The sequence below is a fragment of the Phyllobates terribilis genome, unplaced genomic scaffold, assembly GCF_046119375.1.
Source record: "Phyllobates terribilis strain yellow unplaced genomic scaffold, ASM4611937v1 Scaffold_11__3_contigs__length_659146591, whole genome shotgun sequence".
NCBI lineage: Eukaryota > Metazoa > Chordata > Amphibia > Anura > Dendrobatidae > Phyllobates > Phyllobates terribilis.
The window spans coordinates 268,717,672-268,741,363 of record NW_027362771.1 but is presented as its reverse complement, the minus strand read 5'-3'; the positions used below and the strand labels follow the sequence as shown (position 1 = coordinate 268,741,363).

At 40.4% G+C, this 23,692-nt stretch overlaps 1 protein-coding gene across 7 annotated transcripts in view; it reads left to right on the top strand.

Annotated features, from left to right (window-relative positions):
- CACNA2D1 (calcium voltage-gated channel auxiliary subunit alpha2delta 1) overlaps window positions 1–23,692 on the top strand; it is a 1,188,449-nt gene that overhangs the window by 913,293 nt on the left and 251,464 nt on the right. For all 7 annotated transcript variants that reach the window (XM_073652315.1, XM_073652320.1, XM_073652318.1 and 4 more), the window contains exon 12: window positions 11,154–11,258. In XM_073652315.1, coding sequence (XP_073508416.1) covers window positions 11,154–11,258 — 105 coding nt within the window. The remainder of the gene's footprint in view (window positions 1–11,153; window positions 11,259–23,692) is intronic.

Here is a 23,692-nt window from a genome sequence, read left to right as displayed (position 1 = left end):
CGATTCAGTTCACAATTATCTTGTGCTCTCTGATTATCTCATAAATCAGGGTATTCCATGAAAATTCCAAAAAATGCAATTTAGATTAAATCCCAGACAGAATTACTCACTAAAGTGAGGCAGATTGAGTCACTCCGTCAGGCCTCTCTTCCGGTGTTGTCCCATCTTTTTAGGCTTTGTGGTCGACTACAGTTGTGTGCATGCCTGAAAAGATGGATGCCACTGGAATAAAAGTTAAAGGGAAGGTGTCATCAAAAAATTTTTTTTTCAACATTTGAAAAAATGTAAAGTATTAATGTTTTAATTTTTTTATATTATCGTTTATTTTTAATGAAGTAAAATATGAAAAATAATTTAAACAGGTTTGGTATTTCCACTTTTAAACACTAGGGGGAGCAGCTGTTGAAATTGTCCGTGAAAACCTAGTGTACAACTAGCTCATGTTATGACTGCAGTAAATGTGGGCTGGTTCTTCTCACATCTGTCTGATGTCACTTCTCTCCTCCCATTCTGGGTGTTTGCAAAAGGATAAGAAAGGATGAAGTTTAGGATCACAGTGCGGAGCCATTTTGTGGGTGATTGCAAAGTGATACTGACAAGTAGATTGTCACCGAGGACGGGCGGCAGTGCTGATTCTGTTAGTTGGTGCTGCTCGCCGTATCATAAGCTGGGGTTAGATACGTGAAGTGTATCGTGTGTGATTAGATACGCTTAGAGTAACATGCTGGGTTTAGATACAGGGCTAAGTGTAGTTTATTACAAGATGGGATTAGATATTGAGCTCAGCGGAGTGTATCACACAGGATGGGATTAGATATGCAGTATCTAATGTATGTAATTTGTGACCCTGCTCCGTCCTCTTCTATGGGAGCAGTAGTGTCATCCCCCTGGTTCCCTCACTTACATTTCCTTCCTTTGAAGTCCACACCATCAGACTCCTCAAACCCTTCTCTCTGCGAGTGGCGGTTGTGTATCGCCCTCCAGGCTCCTCCCACCAGTTCCTGGATCACTTTGCCACCTGGCTTCCTCACTTTCTATCCTGTGACATCTCCACCCTCATCATGGGATACTTTAACATCCCCATCGATGATCCCCTCTCCCAATGTTCCTCTCATCTACTTTCTCTAACCTCCTCATTCGGTCTCTCACAGATTACCAACTCTCCTACGCATGAAGACGGGAATACTCTGGACCTGGTCTTCTCCTGTCTCTGCTCGCTGCATGATTTTACTAACTCCCTTCTCCCGCTCTGACCACAATCTTCTTTCCTTCTCTGTCAAGAACAGTCTCCTCACCCGGGACACCCCCACTTACCACACTTATAGGAATACACGTACCATTAATACCAAGCAGCTCATGGACAATCTACGCACATTTTTAGCTCCCATCTTGTCCAGACTTAGCATTGTCACACTAGAATAATACACTGAAGAGTGTCCTAGATGAAGCAGCACCTTCTATATGCAGAAAGACCCGACACAGACAACGGCAGCCCTGGCACACGATTCAAACACGCTTTCTTTAGCGTTGCTCAAGGTGTGCTGAGCGTCAGGGGAGAAAATCACTTTTAGCACCCTTTGCCCTTCATCTGGCCAAACAATCCTACTTCACCACCCTCATCACTTCACTGTCCAACAATACAAAATTACTTTTTGAAACCTTAAACTCCCTCCTGAAACCTAAAGCACAGGCCCCAATCATCAACCTCAGCAGTGAGGATCTGGCCACTTATTTCCTAGAAAAAATCAACCACATCCATCAGAACATCTCAGCCCAATCTCCCCAGTGCCTGGATCCCCTTTCCTGCCCAACTTCAAACTCACTTGCCTTCTTTGAGCTGTCACAGAAGAAAAAGTTACCCAGCTCCTCGCTTCTTCTCGGCCTACAACCTGCAACAGTGACCCCATTCCCTCACGTCTCCTGCAGTCCCTCTCACCGGTAGTCACCACTCACCTGACTAAAATATTTAACCTCTCTCTTTATTCAGGTATCTTTCCCTCTTCATTTAAACATACCATCATAACCCCTTTACTTAAAAAGCCATCCCTAGACCAGAACTGCACTTCTAACTGGGTGTATTGGTGGACGACAAGCTCACGTTTAGTGGCCAGTGTCAGGCTGCTGCTGCAAAGGCAAATAAAATAATGGGATGCATTAAAAGAGGCATAGATGCTCATGAGGAGACCATAATTTTACCTCTATACAAGTCATTAGTGCGACCACACTTAGAATACTGTGTACAGTTCTGGTCTCCGTTGTATAAGAAAGACATAGCTGAACTAGAGCGGGTGCAGAGAAGAGTGACCAAGGTTATTAGAGGACTGGGGGGTCTGCAATACCAAGACAGGTTATTACACTTGGGGTTATTTACTGTGGAAAAAAGAAGGCTTAGGGGTGATCTTATTACTATGTACAAGTATATGAGGGGACAGTACAAAGACCTTTCTACTGATCTTTTTACTCTGAGGCCTGAGACAGGGACAAGGGGGCATCTTCTTCATCTGGAGGAAAGAAGGTTTAATCATAATCACAGACGGGGATTCTTTACTGTAAGAGCAGTGAGACTATGGAACTCTCTGCCGCATGATGTTGTAATGAGTGATTCACTGTTAAAATTTAAGAAGGACATGGATGCCTTTCTTGAAAAGTATAATATTACAGGTTATAAATACTAGATTCCTTGATAGAGTGTTGATCCAGGGAACTAATCTGCTTGTCGTATGGAGTCGGGAAGGAATCTTTTTCCCCAATGTGGAGCTTAGTGTTTGCCACATGGGTTTTTTTTGCCTTTCTCTGGATCAACAAGTTAGGCTATGGGTTGAACTAGATGGACTTAGTCTTCCTTCAACCTTAAAAACTATGTTACTATGTTACTATGTAACTACAGACCTGTCTCTAATCTGCCATTCATCTCTAAACTCCTGGAACGCTTGGTCCACTCCTGTCTAATACGCTATCTCTCAGATAACTCTCTCCTCGACCCTCTACAATCTGGTTTCCGCTCTTTACACTCCACTGAAACTGCCCTCACTAAAGTCTCTAATGAACTAATAACAGCTAAATCAAAAGGTCATTGCTCCCTGCTGATTCTCCTGGATCTCTCTGCAGCATTTGACACTGTCGATCACCAGCTCCTCCTCACTATTCTCTGTTCTATAAGCCACAATGAAACTGTTCTCTCCTGGTTCTTCTCCTATCTCTCTGACCGCTCCTTCACTGTATTTTTTACTGGCTCCTCTTCCTCTCCTCATCCCCTTACTATCAGGGTTCCGCAGTGCTCAGTTCTTGGCCCCCTCCTCTTCTCTCTATACACTGCCCCTATTGGACAAACAATCAGCAGATTTGGTTTCCAGTACCATCTCTATTCTAACAACACCCAATTATACACTTCCTCTCCTGAAATCACACCTACCCTAATACAAAGTACCAAGGATTGTTTATCTACTGTCTCTAACATCATGTCCTCCCTCTATCTTAAATTGAATCTCTCCCAAACTGAACTTCTTGTGTTTCTCCCCTCCACTATCCTAACTGTACCTAACATTGAAATTACCTTGGAGGGTTCAACCATAACTCCCAAGCAGCACACCCGCTGCCTTGGGGTCATATTCGACAATACACTTTCCTTTACTCACTACATCTGATCACTCACCCGCTCTTGCCACCTGCATCTTAAAAACATCTCCAGAATCCGACCTCTTCTCACCTTTGAAACTGCTAAAACTCTTATTGTCGCTTTTATTCACTCTCGTCTGGACTACTGCAACTCTCTTCTGATCGGTCTCCCTCTCACCAAACTTTTTCCTCTCCAATCCATCTTGAATGTGGCAGCCAGGGTCGTATTTCTGTCCAACCGCTTCATCGATGCCTCCATCTTGTGCCATTCATTACACTGGTTACCCATTCGCTATAGAGTCCAATATAAACTCATTGCTTTCACCCACAAAGCTCTCCACTGTTCTGCACCGCCTTATATCTCCTCTCTCAACTCTGTCTATCGCCTTACACGTGCCCTCTGTTCTACAAATGACCTAAGACTAACATCCCCCATAATCCTAACCTCGCACCTCCGTCTCCGAGACTTCTCTCGTGCTGCGCCAGTTCTCTGGAATGCACTTCCCCAGACGATCCGACTGATTCCTAGCCCCCACGTCTTCAAACGCGCTTTAAAAATGTATCTCTTGAAACAAGCCTACCGCTTCAACTCAGTAAACTAACTTTCCCCTGTTCCCTCCTTCTAAATATTATTCAGGATCTGTTCCCTACTATTCATCTGTCTCCACACCCTCCATGCACACGATAACTGCACTCGATACTTGACTATTGCACTTAAACATACTTAAACATACTGGCTGATGACCGGATAATGCAGCCTTATTTGAAAATCCCTATTTATTATAATTGCTAGACCTGAACTAACAAGCCCTTTTCACCTATTGTGTCCCCCCATTTTCTTGTAGAATGTAAGCTTGCGAGCAGGACCCTCACTCCTAATGTAACTGTTTAAACTGTCTTACCTTGTATTGAATTAATTGTCTGTACATGTCCCCGCTTAATTGTAAAGTGCTGCGGAATATGTTGGCGCTATATAAATAGAAATTATTATTATTATAGTGTAATGTGTGACCCCAGCTCTGTCCACTTCTATGGGAGCAGTAGTGTAATGTGTGACCCCAACTCCATCCACTTCTATGGAAGCAGTAGTGTAATGTATGACCCATCTCCGTTCGCTATACTACTACTCCCATAGAAGTAGACAGTGCGGAGTCACACATTACACCACTGCTCCCATAGAAGTAAACTGATCAGTGTCACACATTACACCACTGCTCCCATAAAAGTGGATGTAAAACGGGGTCAAGCATTACACCACTGCTCCCATAGAAGTGGACAGAGTAGGGTCACACATTATACTACTGCTCCCTTAGAAATGTGTGACCCTGCTCTGTCTACCTCTATGGGAGCAGTGGTGTAATGCATAACCCTACTATTTCCACTTCTATGGGAGCAGTAGTGTAATGTGTGACCCTGCTCAGTCCACTTCTATGAGAGCAGTGGTGTAATGTGTGACCCGCTCCATCCAGCAAATTACTACTCCCACAGAAGTAGACAGAGCGGGGTCACACATTACACCACTGCTCCCATAGAAGTGGACAGAGCAGGGTGACACATTAATTGCACCTCCACCCTCCTCCCCAAAAAATAATATTCAGCAGGGTCACAGAAGATCATATCTCATAACTTTGGAGCCCGTACAAAGTAATTCCTAAGTAAGATTCCCCATATAGTCCTCAATATAGTACAATGGCCCCACATAGTGCTCCACAGTATAATGGCCCCACATAGATGGAATATATATATATCCTGTAGATATACAGGGGTGTGAAAAAGTGTTTGTCCCTTTCCTGATTTCTTATTCTTTTGCATGTTTGTCACACTTGAAAGTTTCAGATCACAAAATATATTTAAATATTAGACATAGATAACACAAGTAAACACATAATGCAGTTTTTAAATTAAAGTCTTAATTATTAAGGGAAAAATAAATTTAAACCTACGGGGCCCTGTGTGAAAAAGTGATTGCACCCCCCCCTTAAAACACAAATAAACTGGGGTTTATCACATCTTTGGGAAGCTGAGTTCAATTTCCCTAGCAACACAGGCCTGATTACTGCCACACCTGTTTTCAATCAAGAAATCACTTTCTGACAAAGTAAAGTAGACCAAAAGATCCTCAAAGGCTAGACATCATGCGGCGATCCTAAGAAATTCCAAAACAAAGTAGTTGAGATCCATCAGTCTGGAAAAGGTTATGAAGCCATTTCTAAAGCTTTGGCACTCAGGCAAACCACAGTGAGAGCCATTATCCACAAATGTTGAAAACATGAAACAGTGGTGAACCTTCCTATGAGTGACCGGCCGACCAAAATCACCCCAAGAGCGCATCAACGACTCATCCGAGAGGTTACAAATGACCCCACAACAACATTCAAAGAACTGCAGGCCTCACTTGCCTCAGTTAAGGTCAGTGTTCATGACTCCACTATAAGAAACTGGGCAAAAATGGCATGGATGGCAGAGTTCCAAGACAAAAGCCACTGCTGAGCAAAAAGAACACAAAGGCTCTTCTCTGTTTTGCCAGAAAACTTCTTGATGATCTCAAAGACTTTTGGGAGAATACTCTGTGGACCGACGAGGCAAAAGTTTAACTTTTTAGAAGGAGTGTGTCCCATTACATTTGGCATAGAAGTAACTCAGCATTTCAGAAAAGGAACATCAAACCAACAGTAAAATATGGTGGTGTTAGTGTGATGGTCTTGGGCTGTTTTGCTGCTTCAGGACCTGGAAGACTTGCTGTAGTAAATGGAACCATGAATTCTGCTGTCTACCAAAAAATCCTGAAGGAGAATGTCGAGCCATCTATTCGTGACTTCAAACTGAAACGCACTTGGGTTATGCAGCAGGACAATGATCCAAAACACACCAGCAAGTCCACCTCAGAATGGCATAAGAAAAACAAAATTAAGACTTTGGAGTGGCCTAGGCAAAGTCCTGACCTTAATCCAATTGAGATGCTGTGGCATAACCTTAAAAAGGCGGTTCATGCTTGGAAACCCTCCAATGTGGCTGAATTACATCAATTTTGCAAAGATGAGTGGGCCAAAATTCCTCCAGAGTGTTGTAAAAGATTCATTGGCAGTTAGTGCAAATGCTTGATTGCAGTTGTTGCTGATAAGGGTGGCCCAACCAATTATTAGTTTTAGGGGGCAAACACTTTTTCTTTTCACACAGCGCCCTATAGGTTTGGATTTCTGTTTCCCTTAATAATAAAGACCTTCATTTAAAAACTGCATTTTGTGTTTACTTGTGTTTTCTTTGTCTAATATTTAAATTTGTTTTGTGATCTGATATATTTAAGTGTGACAAACATGCAAAAGAATGAGAAATCAGGAAGGGGGAAAACCCTTTATTTCACACCAATGAATATTTTCACAAGCCCCCTACATATAATAAGCTTGAACCCTGTAGTGTCTTTCATGTGGCCTTGTTTACCCTTATAAATAAATAAATGAAAAAAACTATGTAGGGTCCCCCACCTATTTTTGCTAACCAGTTAAGGAAAAGCAGACAGCTGTGAGCTGATATTACCAGTCTGGGAAGGTCTATGGTTATTGGGCCTGTCTCAGCCCGCAGCCACCCTAGAAGTGGTGCATCACATTAGATGTGCCAGTTCTGGCACTTTGTCCAGCTCTTCCTGATTGCTCTGGTGCAGTGGTAATTGGGGTAATGGTAGTTGGGGTTGATGACAGATGTGAATTGTCAAAAATCACAGCTGCCATCAACCCCTGGGGTTAGCAATGGAGATGTGTCTATCAGACACCACCATTATTAACCCACGAATGAAAAAAACACACAGAAAAATACATTTTATTTGAAAAAACACTCCTTGACACTTTTCCCTGGTTCACCAATTTTTTTTTTTTTTTTAAAATCCCATGCAGGTCCGCCATAGTCCACCAAGTCCACCATAGTCCACAAATGGAAACCTGAAAAACATCAAAAGAGAAAAATAAAGACAAGTTCCTATGCAGGTCCAACTTAGTCCATGGGGTTCCCACAACATTCCCCGAATCCGATGTCCAAAGGCTATGGATCCTCATTCAGAGAACGAAGCTCCATAGGTTGTAGCAGTAGCCACTCCGGGTGTCCCTGCGCTCCACGAGACCCAGCAGCTGTGATAAGCGTTGATGTCAGTAACTACACCACTCATCAGAGTTGCCAATTTATGCTACTCTCTGTGTTGTGATCCCCACATAGTGTCCCACAGTGTAATGGCCCCAAATAGTGCCCCACATTATAATGGCCCCATATAGTGCACCACAATATAATGGCCCCATATAGTACCTGTCAGGGAAATATTAATGTCAGGAAAATGTTCTTCCATATTTGCCTGACATAGATGTTCACCCCCCTCCCTTATTCCCCTTCTGCTCAGCACAAAAGCCCCAATTAACACATGCCTGAGAAATAGCTTACACAAACAAAGGCCAGCCAAGGAGTGTTATAACTTCATTTAGAAACAAGGATCTTGTCCCTGGCACACGCGGGGGGTAATTACTAGCAGTGTTGCACTAATTTGCGTGTAACTGGGAAAGTTGCTTTCCCAAGCTTCAAAGAGAGTTTAACAGAAATTTCTAGCCCACAAGACTCCGAAATGAAATAGGAAATATTGTGAGCTTCATATGTCTGACAGTAATGGGGCCGATATGTTTAGTGACCAAATCAGCCCAGGAATGTCTGTGTAGTTTTCCAGGGCTGTAAGCAAAATCAGGAAGCTGTAGCGCAAAAACACCAGAATAGCAGACTGCAGCTATGTGGTCTGTGGTCTCTAAATAAAGATAAAGTCATAAGGGAAAAAATGGTGTAGTTTGCAAGCTTCTGCGACCAACGAGTGATGAGTTATTGCAGAAGTTAGGGTTTGTAATAAAAATGGACAGGCTTGAGACCAGCCCACATGATGTTGCCACAAGGGGCGTGTGGCCAGATCTCCCCTTAGGTATAAGAGAACCCATAGACAGTACAGAAGCACTCATTGCCAGAGGGGAATAAGAATTATAAGCAACGGGTCGCGTTCGATAACGCTCATAATCCAACTGGAGAGCTCCACCTCCACCTATATTGAATCATCTCCGCGATCGTATAGTGTAAGTTATCTTCTTTTATCCTCTTTATTTTATGTAACTGCTTATGTATTTTAATGTCTCCTTTGTAACCTCCTTGTATATATTTTTCCTAAACACTGCCTCCCTTTTGGATTAAATATAAAATGTAATAGTCCTGTTTCTTTTGTTCTGTAATTGTTCCCTTCTCCGAAGCCATATACGGTACCAAAACGCAGGTGTCCAGCCAGGCCTGTACTATAATTCAAACTCGGCTGGTGGTGGCAAAGAATAATAATAATTGGGTTATCGTGAAGCTGACAGTGACCATACGGAGGGCGTTAAACATGGATTCCATGCTTTGGAACCCAGGGGTGTTATGCCATACGGTCACTGGTCGCTTTGCTGATATCCACGTAGTGAGTAGTCTGGATCGCGTGCTCGCAACTCTGGATGAAATACTGACAGCGTGACGGCAACGGCGAGATATTGCGTGATCTCCCTGATGTTTTCTCGCCTGTGTGTTGGAATCCCTTACAGTACCTCACAGTATAATGGCTCCATATCGCTCCCTACAGTATAATGGCCCCAGATAGTACCCCACAGTATAATGGCCTCACATAGTGCACCACACTATAATGTACCTCACATGGTGCCTCACAGTATATGGCCCCATATAATGCCCCACAGTATAATGTGCCCCACAGTATTGGCCACATATAGTGCCCCACAGTATAATGGCTTCATATAGTGCCCCACAGTATAAGGCCTCATATAGTGCCTCATAGTATAATAGCCTCATATAGTGCCCCAAATATAATGTCCGCCATCCTGGTATATGTCCCCTCATCCTGGTATATGTCCGCCCATCCTGGTATATGTCCCCCCATCCTGGTATATGTCCTCCCATCCTGGTATATGTTTCCCCATCCTGGTATATGTTTCCCCATCCTGGTATATGTTCCCCCATCCTGGTATATGTTCACCCATCCTAGTATATGTCCCTCTATATTGGTATATATTCTCCCATCCTGGTATATAGTCCCTCCATCCAGGTATATGTCCCCATCCTTGTATATGTTCCATCATTTTGCTATATGTCCCCCATATATTCAATGCATACAAAAAAAAACAATAAACGCTTCTACTCACCTTCCCTCCACTCCCACGCAGCGCGGCGTCCTATTCAGTGTGTTCAGAGCACAGCAGCTTGATGATTTCCCTGCTGTGCTCTGAACAGGTTGGCCGTGAGCAGTGATTGCAGCCTGTACTGTAACACTGATGACAGGCTGAGATAACCAGTTCCCCACCACCACAGATACTTACCTCACCCTGGACCTCCGCTCCCCGACACCTTTTCTTCCCAGGAGCTCCTGTCATCACACGCACTGAGCAGTGTGGGTGATGACAGGTGGGAAGTGCAGGGGACATGCCCAGGTCACAGCTAGAGTCAGTAACCTCAATACAAGATATGTGGTCAGACGGGGACTGCTGTCTCTTATGCCCAGGAGCTGCCATATTTCCGGTGTGTAAGTGTTGTGCTCAGACACTTGCACCCCCCAATTGCAAATGGCAGCCCACAGTGGCTGAAGTAAAAATTAATAAATAAAAAACTATTAAAGTCGTACATTTAATTTTGTATTAAAAATAATTGATTATAAAATCAATAATTATTAATAAAAAATAACAATTGTGGCACCTTCCCTTTAAGAACTATATTGGCTCCTTCACTAAGGACCCTTTCCATTCAGTTCATCTCAAGGCAACACCTGTACCAGGTTATAAATGTGGTAGCCTCCTTTTCTAACACATTTTTGATTGGATTAGTCTTAGAGAAAGATGCGAGTGCACTCAACAAAATTTGGCTACTATAGGAATGATTTTCAAATCTCGGCGATCTACTCACTAAGTTTTTATATAAACTATTAAATAAATTGTGCTTATTAGTAAATCCAACTCAGTTTCTGCCCATATGATAACGGGAACAGTGAATCGCACCATCGCTCCAGACATCTAACCATTTGTCTTGACTGATGACCTTTGTCATCGATTCCAACACAAGTGAAAAATTTGAATTGTGGAATTTAGGTGTATGTTAAATATATTTTCAATGATCTATACATAAGTATACAATATTTAGCAGTAGTAATAGTGTAAGTATACTGTACCCATTTCATAATTTTTATCTGATTTTAAAAAGACTTTAACAACTGCATATACATAAACATTTGTGGTAATAATATTTATTGGGTCGGTTCCAGTTATATTGTTTTCGTCAGGGTTGTTTATTAACCAGTAAGATAGTTCTGTTATTTCCTAATTATTTGAATGTTATTCCTTGGTAGTTTATAATGTGATTGTAAAGAGTTTGCATGAAGGTTTATTAGCCTACTTTTCTGCACTTTGAATTCACTGCTTCTGTTATTCATGAGAAGTGTCTAAAATATGTAAATGAGATGCTTTTTAATTAAATATCAATGATCTTCTTTGCAGACGAATGTATCCAGAGCCAACTGTAATAAGATCATCATGCTGTTCACTGATGGGGGAGAGGACAAGGCAACAGAAACATTTAAGCTGTATAATAAGAATAAAACAGTAAGTAGTTTTTTAGTACAACATGTGATTGGGATTTCTTGTTGATGTATTCTGAAATCAGTCCAATTTTCATCCAGAAAAGTGGAACGATTCTTTTCTCACTTGTCATTATGGTGCAATCCTATTTTTTACTCAGTAGCTATTAATCATTTACAGGACCATTTAGCTTCCTATGCTACAGAATTGTAATGTATCCATAAAAATCGGATGCCATACTGATGGTCCGATTTTTTTTCTCGCACCCATTCAATTTCGAAGTGAAATCGCAGCATGCTGTGACTTTTTTCTCTCGCCAAATACAGCTAAGAAAAAAAATGCTGATCTCTGCTGCCTCATTGAATAACATTGGTCCGCGTGCAATCCCTTTTTTTATTGGATTGCACTCGTCCAAGTTATTCGCTTATGTGAGCAAGCCCTTAGGCTACTGATCAGGTGGTTGAAAATTGCTTCTCAAAATCAATCATTGGGGCAGATTTACAAAAGTTGTCCAATGTTTAGACAGTGCAAACTTAGAAAATCTTGCCTTAACATGCAGCAAACTTATCAAAAAGCCTCATGCTGTTCTATCAATCTGGTGCAACTAGGGAAACTGTCACCATGAAAATGCAGTATAATCTGCAGACCTTGTTTTAGAGCAGGGGTATTTGAGCAGATTGATATATAGTTTAGTGAAAAAAAATCAGTATAACCTGTTTTTTGGTAATTTAATCCTCTGCTCTTTCTTGGATTTTTGGACAGTGGGCAGTTCTATCAGTAATTGACAGCTATGTCTATATGCATTATTATACAAAGAAAGCTGTCAGTCACTGATCAGACCGTTCACTGGACCTAAAATCCCAGAAGGAGCAGAGATTTAAATGATTAAAGCACAAGTTATACAGATTTTTGTTTCACAAAAATATATATCAATCAGCTCTCCCTCCTCTATAACATGGTGTCTGTAGATTGTACTGCAACTTCATGGTAAGAGGTTCTTTTAACTTGTTTAATCTAAACTTTCAACTATCAGTTAGCTTACTTTGTGCTACAAATTTGTGCCAATGTTTTGTTACATTTTTTGCCACTTAGTATCACAGATTATTCCACACACCTTCCCATGAATGCACACCTTCTTGTTGGATGAACCATAATAATGTGGTGAAGGGCACATAAGATAATTTTTTGTTAAAATTGTACCCAAATTCTGACAGATATATTATAATAAATGTTATCAATGTTTTTTTCCTTTGATTTATTAGTGTACATTTCAATATTATCACTGGCAAAAATATTCCTTAAATGGGTGGTCTGAAACACAAATTAATATTCATTCTAAATGCCTATCTATTTAATGACCTAATCTAATCTATTTTCTAATATACTTTAATTAAAAATTTCCTATCCTTCCCTAACTACACTGTTTTAATTTTTTTTACTAATTCCTTTTTGGTAACGCTTCATTTGAGAATCCCAGTTCATGCTGGGATAATCAAAATAAGTGTCATCAGGGGGCCGAGACTGTGGCCTCTGCACCCTCTCTGAAACAAAGCGCCATCAATTCTTTTCAGGGGCTGGGTTAGCCCCTGCTCTACTGAGAATGCATCAGTTATCAAGTACGATGGATGCTCAGTAGATTCTTGTCATTATGTGATGTGTGCAATGACAGTGTGCTCTCTTGCATGCTCAGATCAGAAGTAACGAGCCGACAACAGAGAGCACCATCAGTGCACATTGTAGGAGGATTACCCGCCTTGCGGAGACCAGCGCAGCCCCCGCAAGTGTCATAATATTTTTACTACGGGCCTAAGCACTACCAGGCAGGTAGTTGCTAACCAACTGCATCTGCCAGCGATTCAGCTGCTCCACGTCAGCAAAGTAGCTCTTCCAGGATGCTCTGTCAAAGGGTTGTGACTGCTGGTGTCATGCTGATTGACAGTCGACTTTATGCAGTTAGGTAGCAGAGAGCTTGCTGTCAATCAGTATGATGTCAGCAATCATGCCCCATCAACAGAGCAGAGCTGTCTGTGACCACTCTGTGCCTGCTCTATGCTGGCAGAGATAGGCACCGGGCACAACACACAGGTAGTTAGCATCTACAGTTGAAACCAGAAGTTTACATACACTATATAAAAAGACACATATGCATATTTTTCTCCATCTCTCACATGAAATTAGAATAAACCTTTCCCCTTTTAGGTCAATTAGGATTACCATCACTTTTAATATTTGCCAAGTGAAAGAATAATGAGAGAGAGAGAGAATGTTTTAAGGCACTTTTATTACTTACTGCAAAGTCAACAGTTTACATACACTAAGTTTACTTTGCCTTTAAACAATTCTAGACTGCCCATATGATGATGTCATGTGTTTGGAAGCTTCTGATAGTTTTTTGGCAACATCTGAGTTAATTAGAGACACACTTGTGGATGTATTTTAATGCACACTTGAAACACCCTCGCTTCTTTCTGTAGCATCATGGGAAAGTCTAAAGAAATCAGCCAAGATATCAGGAAGAGAATTGCGGACTTGCACAAGTCTGGCTCATCCTTGGGTACAATTTCAAGATACCTGAAGGTGCTTTGTTCATCTGTACAAACAATTATACGCATGTACAGACAAGATGGGAATGTCCAGCCATCATACCACTCAGGAAGGAGATGGGTTCTGTGTCCCAGAGATGAACGTGCTTTGGTCAAACATGTGCATATCAACCCAAGGATGAAAGCAAAAGACCTTGTAAAGATGATGGTGGAAGCTGGTAAGATTGTGTCAATATCCACAGTAAAACGAGTACTGTATCAACATGGGCTGAAAGACCACTCTGCCACGAAGAAGCCATTACTTCAAAAGAAACATAAAAAAGCCAGATTAATGTTTGCAAATGCACACAAGCTTGGAAGCTAAGAACACCATCCAAACTGTGAAACATCGGAGTGTCAGCATCATGTTGTGGGGTTGTTTTGCTGTAGGAGGGACTGGTGCACTTCACAAAATAGTTGGTATCATGACAAAAGAAAATGATGTGGCAATACTGAAGCAACATCTCAAGACATCAGCCAGGAAATTAAACCTTGGGTGGAAATGGTTCTTCCAAATGGACAATGCCCGAAGCATACTGCCAAAATGGTAACAAAGTGGCTTAAGGATAACAAAGTCAATGTTTTAGAGTGGCCATCACAAACCCTGATCTCAATCCTATTGAAAATTTATGGGCAAAGCTGAAAAGGCAGGTGCGAGCAAGACGACCTACAAACCTGGATCAGTTACACCAGTTTTGTCAGGAGGAATGGGCCCAAATTCCGACCAACTATTGTGCGAAGCTTTTGGAAAGATATCCCAAAACGTTTGACCCAAGTCATTCAGTTAAAGGGCAATGGTACCAAATAGTAATGAAATGTATGTAAACCTTTGACTTTGCAGTAAGTAATAAGAATGCCTTAAAACATTCTCTCTCATTATTCTGGCATTTGGCAAATATTAAAAATGATGGTAATCCTAATTGACCTAAAAGGGGAAAGGTTTATTCTGATTTCATGTCAGATATTGAGAAAAACATGCATATGTGTCTTTTTATATAGTGTATGTAAACTTCTGGTTTCAAATGTACCTGCCTTTTACTTTTTAGGCCCGTAATACAAAAAATGAAATAGTCCTGGATAACCCCTTTAACTAATATTCAATATTTTGCTTGAAGAAAGCTGCAACAAATGTCAGCTCACCAAACTCAACATACCAAATCTGTTCCTGCTGAGTGATTAAGGATGTACCCAGTAGGGACGAACTAGCCATATGCTCAAGTAATGTACTAGAGTTACTAAATGTGTTACTAAAAGCAGTCAATCCTTTTTACTGTCAAGAGAGATTCAGTAAATTTGGATGTTTTTACTCCACATATCTCTTAAATGTATTCTTATATTATGTGAATGTGTCAATTCTGTATAATAGTATATAAACACATTACTAATAGTTGTAAGATGTTTAATGCCATCGAGGATAATGCTTCCAGGTCCTCTTGGAGGAGACTGAACTAAGATTTTTTAATATTATTAGTTCTCCCTGATTTTTGACAAAAGAATTGTAGGTTAAAGCACACCTGTCAGCAGAATTGTGCTCAGTAAACTACATACACTGTCGGGTGGGCGTCATTACACTGATTAATATGGAGATAATGATATGCTCGAGCTCCGGAGCAACCTGGGGGGGGGGGGGCTCTATCTGGTGCTCTGCTTACTTATTCATCTATATGCTCTTATGACAGCTCACTGTGCCTTCACTGACCTGCCTCCTATTTTACATAATGCATCTAGTAATGCGGGACAGAGCCCCAGATAGGGCCCCCCACATGCCGCTCCGGATCACGAGCATTTCATTCATATCTACAAATTGAAAGTAAAGATTACACAAGAACCACAGGACGGATTTAATCAACCAAGGTATCATTTTAAACAGTATAATGTCACCCACCTGACAGTTTATATAGTTTACTGAGCACAATCCTGCTGACAGGTGCGCTTTAAAAGGAACATTTCAGATTCCACAACACTTTAAAAGTACTCCCATTTATCTTTAGGTCTTTATTCATGTATTTTAGGATTGAGTATATTTTTTTATGACACTGTTCATATTTGAGAAAAATCATCTTATATGGTGCACCTCACTGTATGCTAATGAATCGATGAACTCACTGAGACCTGTCCTGGTTCTAGAACTGCAGTCATGCCCCCTAGACATCATAGACAGTCCCAGCACTGCCATGTCTTCACATCTCGCACTCTTCCCGACATCTCTCTTCCTCTGTCACTACTCCATTTTGCCCTGGGCTTGCTGAATCATCTACTTAAAATCAGCAGGCCAATAGCAGAACTGTGACAGGGGAAGAGAGATGCCCATATCCCCCAAGCTTTCTGAATTCAGTGGGTCAGTCCCAAATTCTGGGAGCTGTCCCACTGTCCCAGGAGGTTGAGGTATGTCCCAACTTTAACCTCATGTGTATCCTCAGAACATGGATACAATCATTTATAATGGTGGAGCAAGGAGCCAACAGGTCCATGATATAGTAAAATATGATAGTGATGCAAGGAGCCACAATGTTCATGATACACCATTCCATTTTGTTAAGCATGAAGGTTTTGCAAGGACCTTTGATAAAGTGACCTGAGGATTTTGCATTATCTGAAGGTCATGGCAGGTTTTCAGGCACTAACTCGACTGGTAGCAGAAACAAGTAACACAGGAGCAGCAAGCAAAGATGTGATAGGCAAGTGTGATTCTTGTGTGGGGCATCATAGTTTGTGGGAGGGACAGTAGGAGTCAGATTACAGAAATAGGATAACCTCATGGGTATATAATTATATCTCACATAAAAAAAAACATAAAAAATAACCTTTACTAGATATCATTAAAATATTGCCTTAAGGCACACAAACAAATACTGTATAACATAGAAATAGACATAAAATTTGTGAAAAGATGATCTAATGTTGTTAGCTCAGATGGATATATAGAAAGACATCAAGCTTATAGGCTATAACATCTAACAAGACGACATGTAGTCCAGAGAGACCCAACCATTCAGAGTCTCTCACAAAGGCCTATTCTTATATAACAGTCATAGATCATAATAGCAAGATTAGCCACTAAGAGTACCATTAGAATATATTACTAATTTATTTTGATTCAAAAAAGATCCCCGGTGGAGGCGACATCAGTACAATATAAGATGATTCCTGAATCCTCTAATTCATCTCAGCATATCACCTGTTAATGTGAGTATGCTTAATAACTAGCTGCAGTTAGCAGTATAATCACTAGGTGATAGTAGTACTCCAAAATTACAAACTAATATATAGATAAATAACTTCCCCAAGCTGGGATATAGCAGCAGGTTCCCTTGCAAAAAAAAAGGTTCATATAGTATGAAGTATGCACAGATGAAGCCAAAGTGCATAAATAGTTACTCATCTTAATATGCAGGGACACTGCCTTCCCAGTATAGTATAGGGGTTCCACATTCCTCAACGCATTTCCCCGTGTAAATCAAGGTTCATCAGGAGAAAAAATGGGATGATAATATAATTAGGTATCCTGCTGATGGTTTGCAGTCTCTTTATTTTTATTTATTTTTTTTGTTTGCAAGGGAACTTGCTGTTATATCCCAGCTTGGGGAAGTTATTTACATATTAGTTTGTAATTTTGGAGTACTACTATCACCTGGTGATTATACTGCTAACTGCAGCTAGTTATTAAGCATATTCACATTAACAGGTGATATGCTGAGATGAATTAGAGGATTCAGGAATCATCTTATATTGTTCTGATGTCGCCTCCACCGGGGATCTTTTTTGAATCAAAATAAATGAGTAATATATTCTAGTGGTACTCTTAGTGGCTAATCTTGCTATTATGATCTATGACTGTTATATAAGAATAGGCTTTTGTGAGAGACTCTGAATGGTTGGGTCTCTCTGGACTACATGTCGTCTTGTTAGACGTTATAGCCTATAGCTTGATGTCTTTCTATATATCCATCTGAGCTAACAGCATTAGATCATCTTTTCACAAATTTTATGTCTATTTCTATGTTATACAGTATTTGTTTGTGTGCCTTAAGGCAATATTTTAATGATATCTAGTAAAGGTTATTTATTATGTTTTTTTTTATGTGAGGGACAGTAGGAGCCATTATACTGTGTGTGTGTGTGGGAAGCTGTGTGAGCATCATGCTGTGTGTGGGGGGAACTGTGAGGTCATCATACTGTGTTTTGGGAGAGGGGAACATTATACTCTATGTAAAGGGGACTGTGGAGGCATTGTACTATAATACTGTGTGTAGAGGTACTGTAGGAACATCATACTGTGTGTGTGGGTAACTATGGGAGCATCGTACTGTTTGAGAGGACTGTAAGTGACATCATACTCTGTTTATGTCGGGGGTACAGTGTCCATTTTAGGACATGATCAGATATAAAAATCAAACATCAGAATGATGTCAGTTTGAGGCTAAATACCCTGTCTGACAAATGATCCTAACAAGTGACTTTGATAAGTGACCTTTACAAGTATAATAATAATTAAAAAAAGTCACTGTTTGCTGATGGACTTGAGCACAAAATTCTGTGTCCAGAAGCCAGTGCACTAACCACTGAGCTATAAACTCAGTTGATGAAAACTAGGAGTTCTATTTGGTTATATGATTTTCAGTGCAAACCTGTCTGAAACTGATTGGGACTTTCAGAAATACCTCCTCCAAGCCAAATTCAAATGATGTTTGATTTTGATGTGTGAGTCTGATGTGTGATTTTCTTCAAACATCAGAATCAGAATTACAATGACTTTTAGTCACCCTGAGTATTTTCATGGTTGATCTCATAAGACAAGAAAAGCTGCCAGTTACTATTACTTGACTGACTCAATGGTAAGGCATCAGCTTCTGAAGCAGCAGTGTCAGTGTTCAAATCCCAATTGAAACAGGAATGTTATTAATTTTTTAATTATGCCTATTTAGCACACAAACTACAGGGGTGTTTTACTTTTAATATCTTACATTCTGATTTTCATCCTGACGTGTTAAGAGTTTCAGACACGCTGTCTATTTGCATGGTAAATTACATAGCCAAAGTAAATTGGGAGGCAATAATTTACTACATATCTATTTCCAAGTGACTGTACATTTGCATAATTTCTTAAAGGGGTCTAATGATAACATTTCTTTATTGCAAATTTTTCTTTCCATCCACCCAAGATATGGCTGCAAATTCCCAATTTACTTTTGCTATGTAATTATTATTATATATCACTATCTAAATAATCAAATAATGAACCTACAGTTTAATGGTAAGGCTTCTGTGTCACATAGTTTTGGTTTGAAAGAATAATGATAATAGTAATAATAATAATAATAATACATTATTAGTAATAATAATAAAAAGTTGAGTGTGCCTAAAGGGACTTGAACCCAAAAGCATATATTTCCCAGTCAGCACACTTACCATTGAGCAGCACACTTACCATTGAGCAGCACACTTACCATTGAGCAGCACACTTACCATTGAGCAGCACACTTACCATTGAGCAGCACACTCACCATTGAGCAGCACACTCACCATTGAGCAGCACACTCACCATTGAGCAGCACACTCACCATTGAGCTGCACACTCACCATTGAGCTACACACTCATTAAAGAAAAGTAGACATTCTACTTGGTTATATTATTTCCAGTGCAATTAGGACTTTCACACAGACATTGTCCAAACCAAATTCAAATGATGTATGAGTTTGATGAATGAGTTTGATACCTGAGTTTCTTCACACATCAAACACCATGAGTATTTGCATAGTAAATCTCATAAACCAAGAAAAAACATCTGGCAGCATCATTTGAGATTATGTCAGAATGGTAACTCCCTTGTCTCACGGAGTGGACGTTCTAAGTTCAAATCCCTGGTGCAGAAAAAAGAAACTTTTGTTTTTTAAATGATGCTGGCTAGCACACAAACTTCAGTGATGCTTGACTTTAATATCTGACTTTTCTCACACATCAGAATAAGAATCACAATTGCTTTTAGACACCCTGAGTATTATCATGGTTAATCTCAGTCATGAGCCAAGAAAAACCTGTAGGGACACTGAACTTTTTATTATTAATTATTATTATTACTATTATTATTACTATTATTATTATCCTTTCAAACCAAAACTATATGTGACACAGATGCCTTACCATTAAACTGTAAGTTCATTATTTGATTATTTAGGTAGTGATATATAATAATAATTACATAGCAAAAGTAAATTGGGAGTTTGCAGCCAGTTCTAGGGTGGATGGAAAGAAAAATTTACAATAAAGAAATGTTATCATTAGACCCCTTTAAGAAATTATGCAAATGTACAGTCACTTGGAAATAGATATGTAGTAAATTCTTGTCTCCCAATTTACTTTGGCTATGTAATTTACCATGCAAATAGACATTGTGTCTGAAATTCTTAACATGTCAGGAGAATAAGAATGTCAGATAGTAAAAGTAAAACACCCATGTAGTTTGTGTGCTAAATAGGCATAATTTAAAAAAAAATAATAATATTCCTATTGAGATTTGAAACCTGACACTGCAGCTTCAGAGGCTGATTGCCTTACCATTAAGCTTTTCAGTCAAGTGATAGTAACTGGCAGCTTTTCTTGTCTTATGAGATCAACCATGAAAATACTCAGGGTGACTAAAAGTCATTGTGATTCTGATTCTGATGTTTGAAGAAAGTCACACATCAGACTCACACATCAAAATCAAACATCATTTGACTTTGGCATGGAGGAGGTATTTCTGAAAGTCCCAATCAGTTTCAGACAAGTTTGCACTGAAAATCATATAACCAAATAGTACTCCTAGTTTTCATCAACTGAGTTTATAGCTCAGCAGTTAGTGCACTTGCTTTTTGACACAGAATTTTGGGTTCAAGTCCCATCAGCGAACAGTGACTTTTTTTATTATTACAGTTGTAAAAGTCACTTGTCAGACAGGATATTTAGCCTCAAACTGACATCATTCTGATGTTTGATTTTGATATCTGATCATGTCCTAAAATGGACACTGTACGGGGGTAATGTTTGGCATCATACTGTTGGGGGACTGTAGGGGCACCATACTATGTCTGTGAGGGACTGTTGAGGCATCATACTGTGTGGGGGAGGAATCAAATCATATGGGGGGACTGCAGGAAGCAATGTAATGTTTTTTGGAGACATCATACTTTGTTATGGGATTGTAGGAGCATCAAACTGTGTGTGGTTGGACTGTTGGGGCATAATTTTGTGTAGCAGGCCATTGTGTAGGCATCATATTGTGTGTGTGAATGTCTAATGGGGCATCATGGTATATGTGTGGAGGAATTTGTGGGCATTTATTTATTTTACTCACTTATATAGCACCATTAATTTCACAGCACTTTACAGACATTATTGGCACTGTCCCCATTGGGGTTCACAATCTAGATTCCCTATCAGTATGTCTTTGGAGTGTGGGAGGAAACCCACACAAACACAGGGAAAACGTACAAACTCCTTGTAGATGTTGTCGTTAGTGGTATTTGAACCCAGGACCCCAGCGCTGCAAAGCCACAGTGCTAACCACTGAGCCACCGTGCTGCCCATACTGCATAATACTGTGTTGGAGAATGGGGGCATCATACTGTGTGTGGGTGGACTGTTGTAGCATTATAATGTTATTGTCATCATTTTGTGTAGCAGGCCATTGCGTCGGCATCATATTGTGTGTGTGAATGTACAATGGGGCATCACACTGTATGTGAGGTGGACTGTGTGGGCATCATACTGTGTATTCGGGACTGTGGGGAGCATCATACTGTGAATGGAAGAGCATAAAATAGAAATTGTTATGTGGGTCACACTATTGGTCCTTTATTCCTGTCTATCAAGGTTGAGAGGTATAGATGAATTTGGATGACATCTGTTTAAAGGAAGTGCCATCCATCGCCGACAGCCTGTACAACATCCAGCTCCTGAAGGAGTTCTCCAGCGAGTATCTAAATAAGATGGTTGGAGCACAAGATGTGAAGACACCAGTAGTGCAGGGACTGTCAATAACATCTAGGGGGCATGATTGTGGCTACTGAACCTGGACAAGTGTTAGTGAGTAAACAGACTAATGTTCGCTGGGCTAGTCCTAATTAGCATACAGCGAGGTGATCTATATTAGTTGATTTTTCTGAAATATGTTCAGTTGCATAAAGCAATAAACACATTCCTGGCATGTCTAAGTAAGTGTTTGAAAGGATTTGGGGCAGTTGAAAACATCAGGGGACCGAACATAATCCTCTTTAAGGGTATGTGAGTATTGAGTTTTGTTAGGAGTTTTTAGAGGAGAAACTGAGTGGAAAAACTCCAAAAACTTATCAAAAAGACTCCATGTGCACTTACTCTAAAGTGGAAGTCTTAAAGTTAGTAAGAAAAAAGAAAATGTAAAATGTAGATTAGGACTTGATCACAAGCCACTTTACATAAAAAAAAGGATAATTAAACATGTAAACGTTCAAAATTGAAAATTATTCAAAAGACATAAACCTTCTTTTCCTATTAATATGATGTTCTCCATTTCTTGACTCAAAGTGTTGAATTGTCATTTATTATTGCACTCAATTTTACTTTTTTTTGCTGTTCTATGGCTATAGAAATCCTGTGTGACTTATAATAACTTTTAATTTATTGGGAGACTTATATTTCACTTGCCCATGTGTAATAGGTTTGCTTAATTCTCTCATGATTGTTTTAAAGTTTAAATGATACACATTTGCCACAAGGTGTCAGCAGTAAGACACTAAAAACGTGATGTGGAAAGCATTTAGATTTGCTGTTTTCCAATATGCAGTCCATGCCCTTCATTTTATGGATGCATTTACACATTACTGTCTGATCAAAAATTGGACAGCACTCAGACATTTCACATGGATGTATGAATATATCCTTAAAGGCAGGGGCGGACACAGACTGTAGTGGGCCCCTGTGCAAGAATTTTTTGGGCCCCCCCCCCATGCGACAGAGTTTCAGTGGGCCCCTTTAACACATACCATGATTCATGATGCACAGATACCACAGAGAAATATATATACATATAGTACAAGGCCAAGGATTTCACTTACTACATTACATGAGCGATATCCTCAGCGCACAGTGCAGACCGGACAGTATAGTCCTCCATACAGTATTATGGGCACCATATAATGCTCCATACAGGATACTGACCCCCTTATAATGCTCCATACAGGATACTGGTCCCCATATAATGCTCCATACAGGATACTGGTCCCCATATAACCCTCAATACAGGATACTGGTCCCCATATAACACTGCATACAGGATACTGGCCCCCATAAAATGCTCCATACAGAATACTGACCCCCATATAACGCTCCATACAGAATACTGGCCCCCATATAACGCTCCATACAGAATACTGGCCCTCATATAACGTTCCATACAGAATACTGGCCCCCATATAACGCTCCATACAGAATACTGGCCCCCATATAACGCTCCATACAGAATACTGGCCCCCATATAACGCTCCATACAGAATACTGGCCCCCATAGAACGCTCCATACAGAATACTGGCCCCCATATAACGCTCCATACAGAATACTGTCCCCCATATAACGCTCCATACAGAATACTGACCCCCATATAAAGCTCCATACAGAATATTGGCCCCCATGTAATGCTCCTTGCAGGCTGTTCCCCCGTTATAATGCCCCATGCAGGATGACACCCCCCTTTTAATGCCCTATGCAGGATGTCACCTCTACCCCCCATAAAATGCCCCATGCAGGATGTCACCTCTCCCCCCCATGTAGTGCCCCTTGCAGGATGTCACTTCCCCCCTTTTCAATGCCCCATGCAGTATGTCAGACCACCCCCGCACTTATAATGCCCCATGCAGGATGT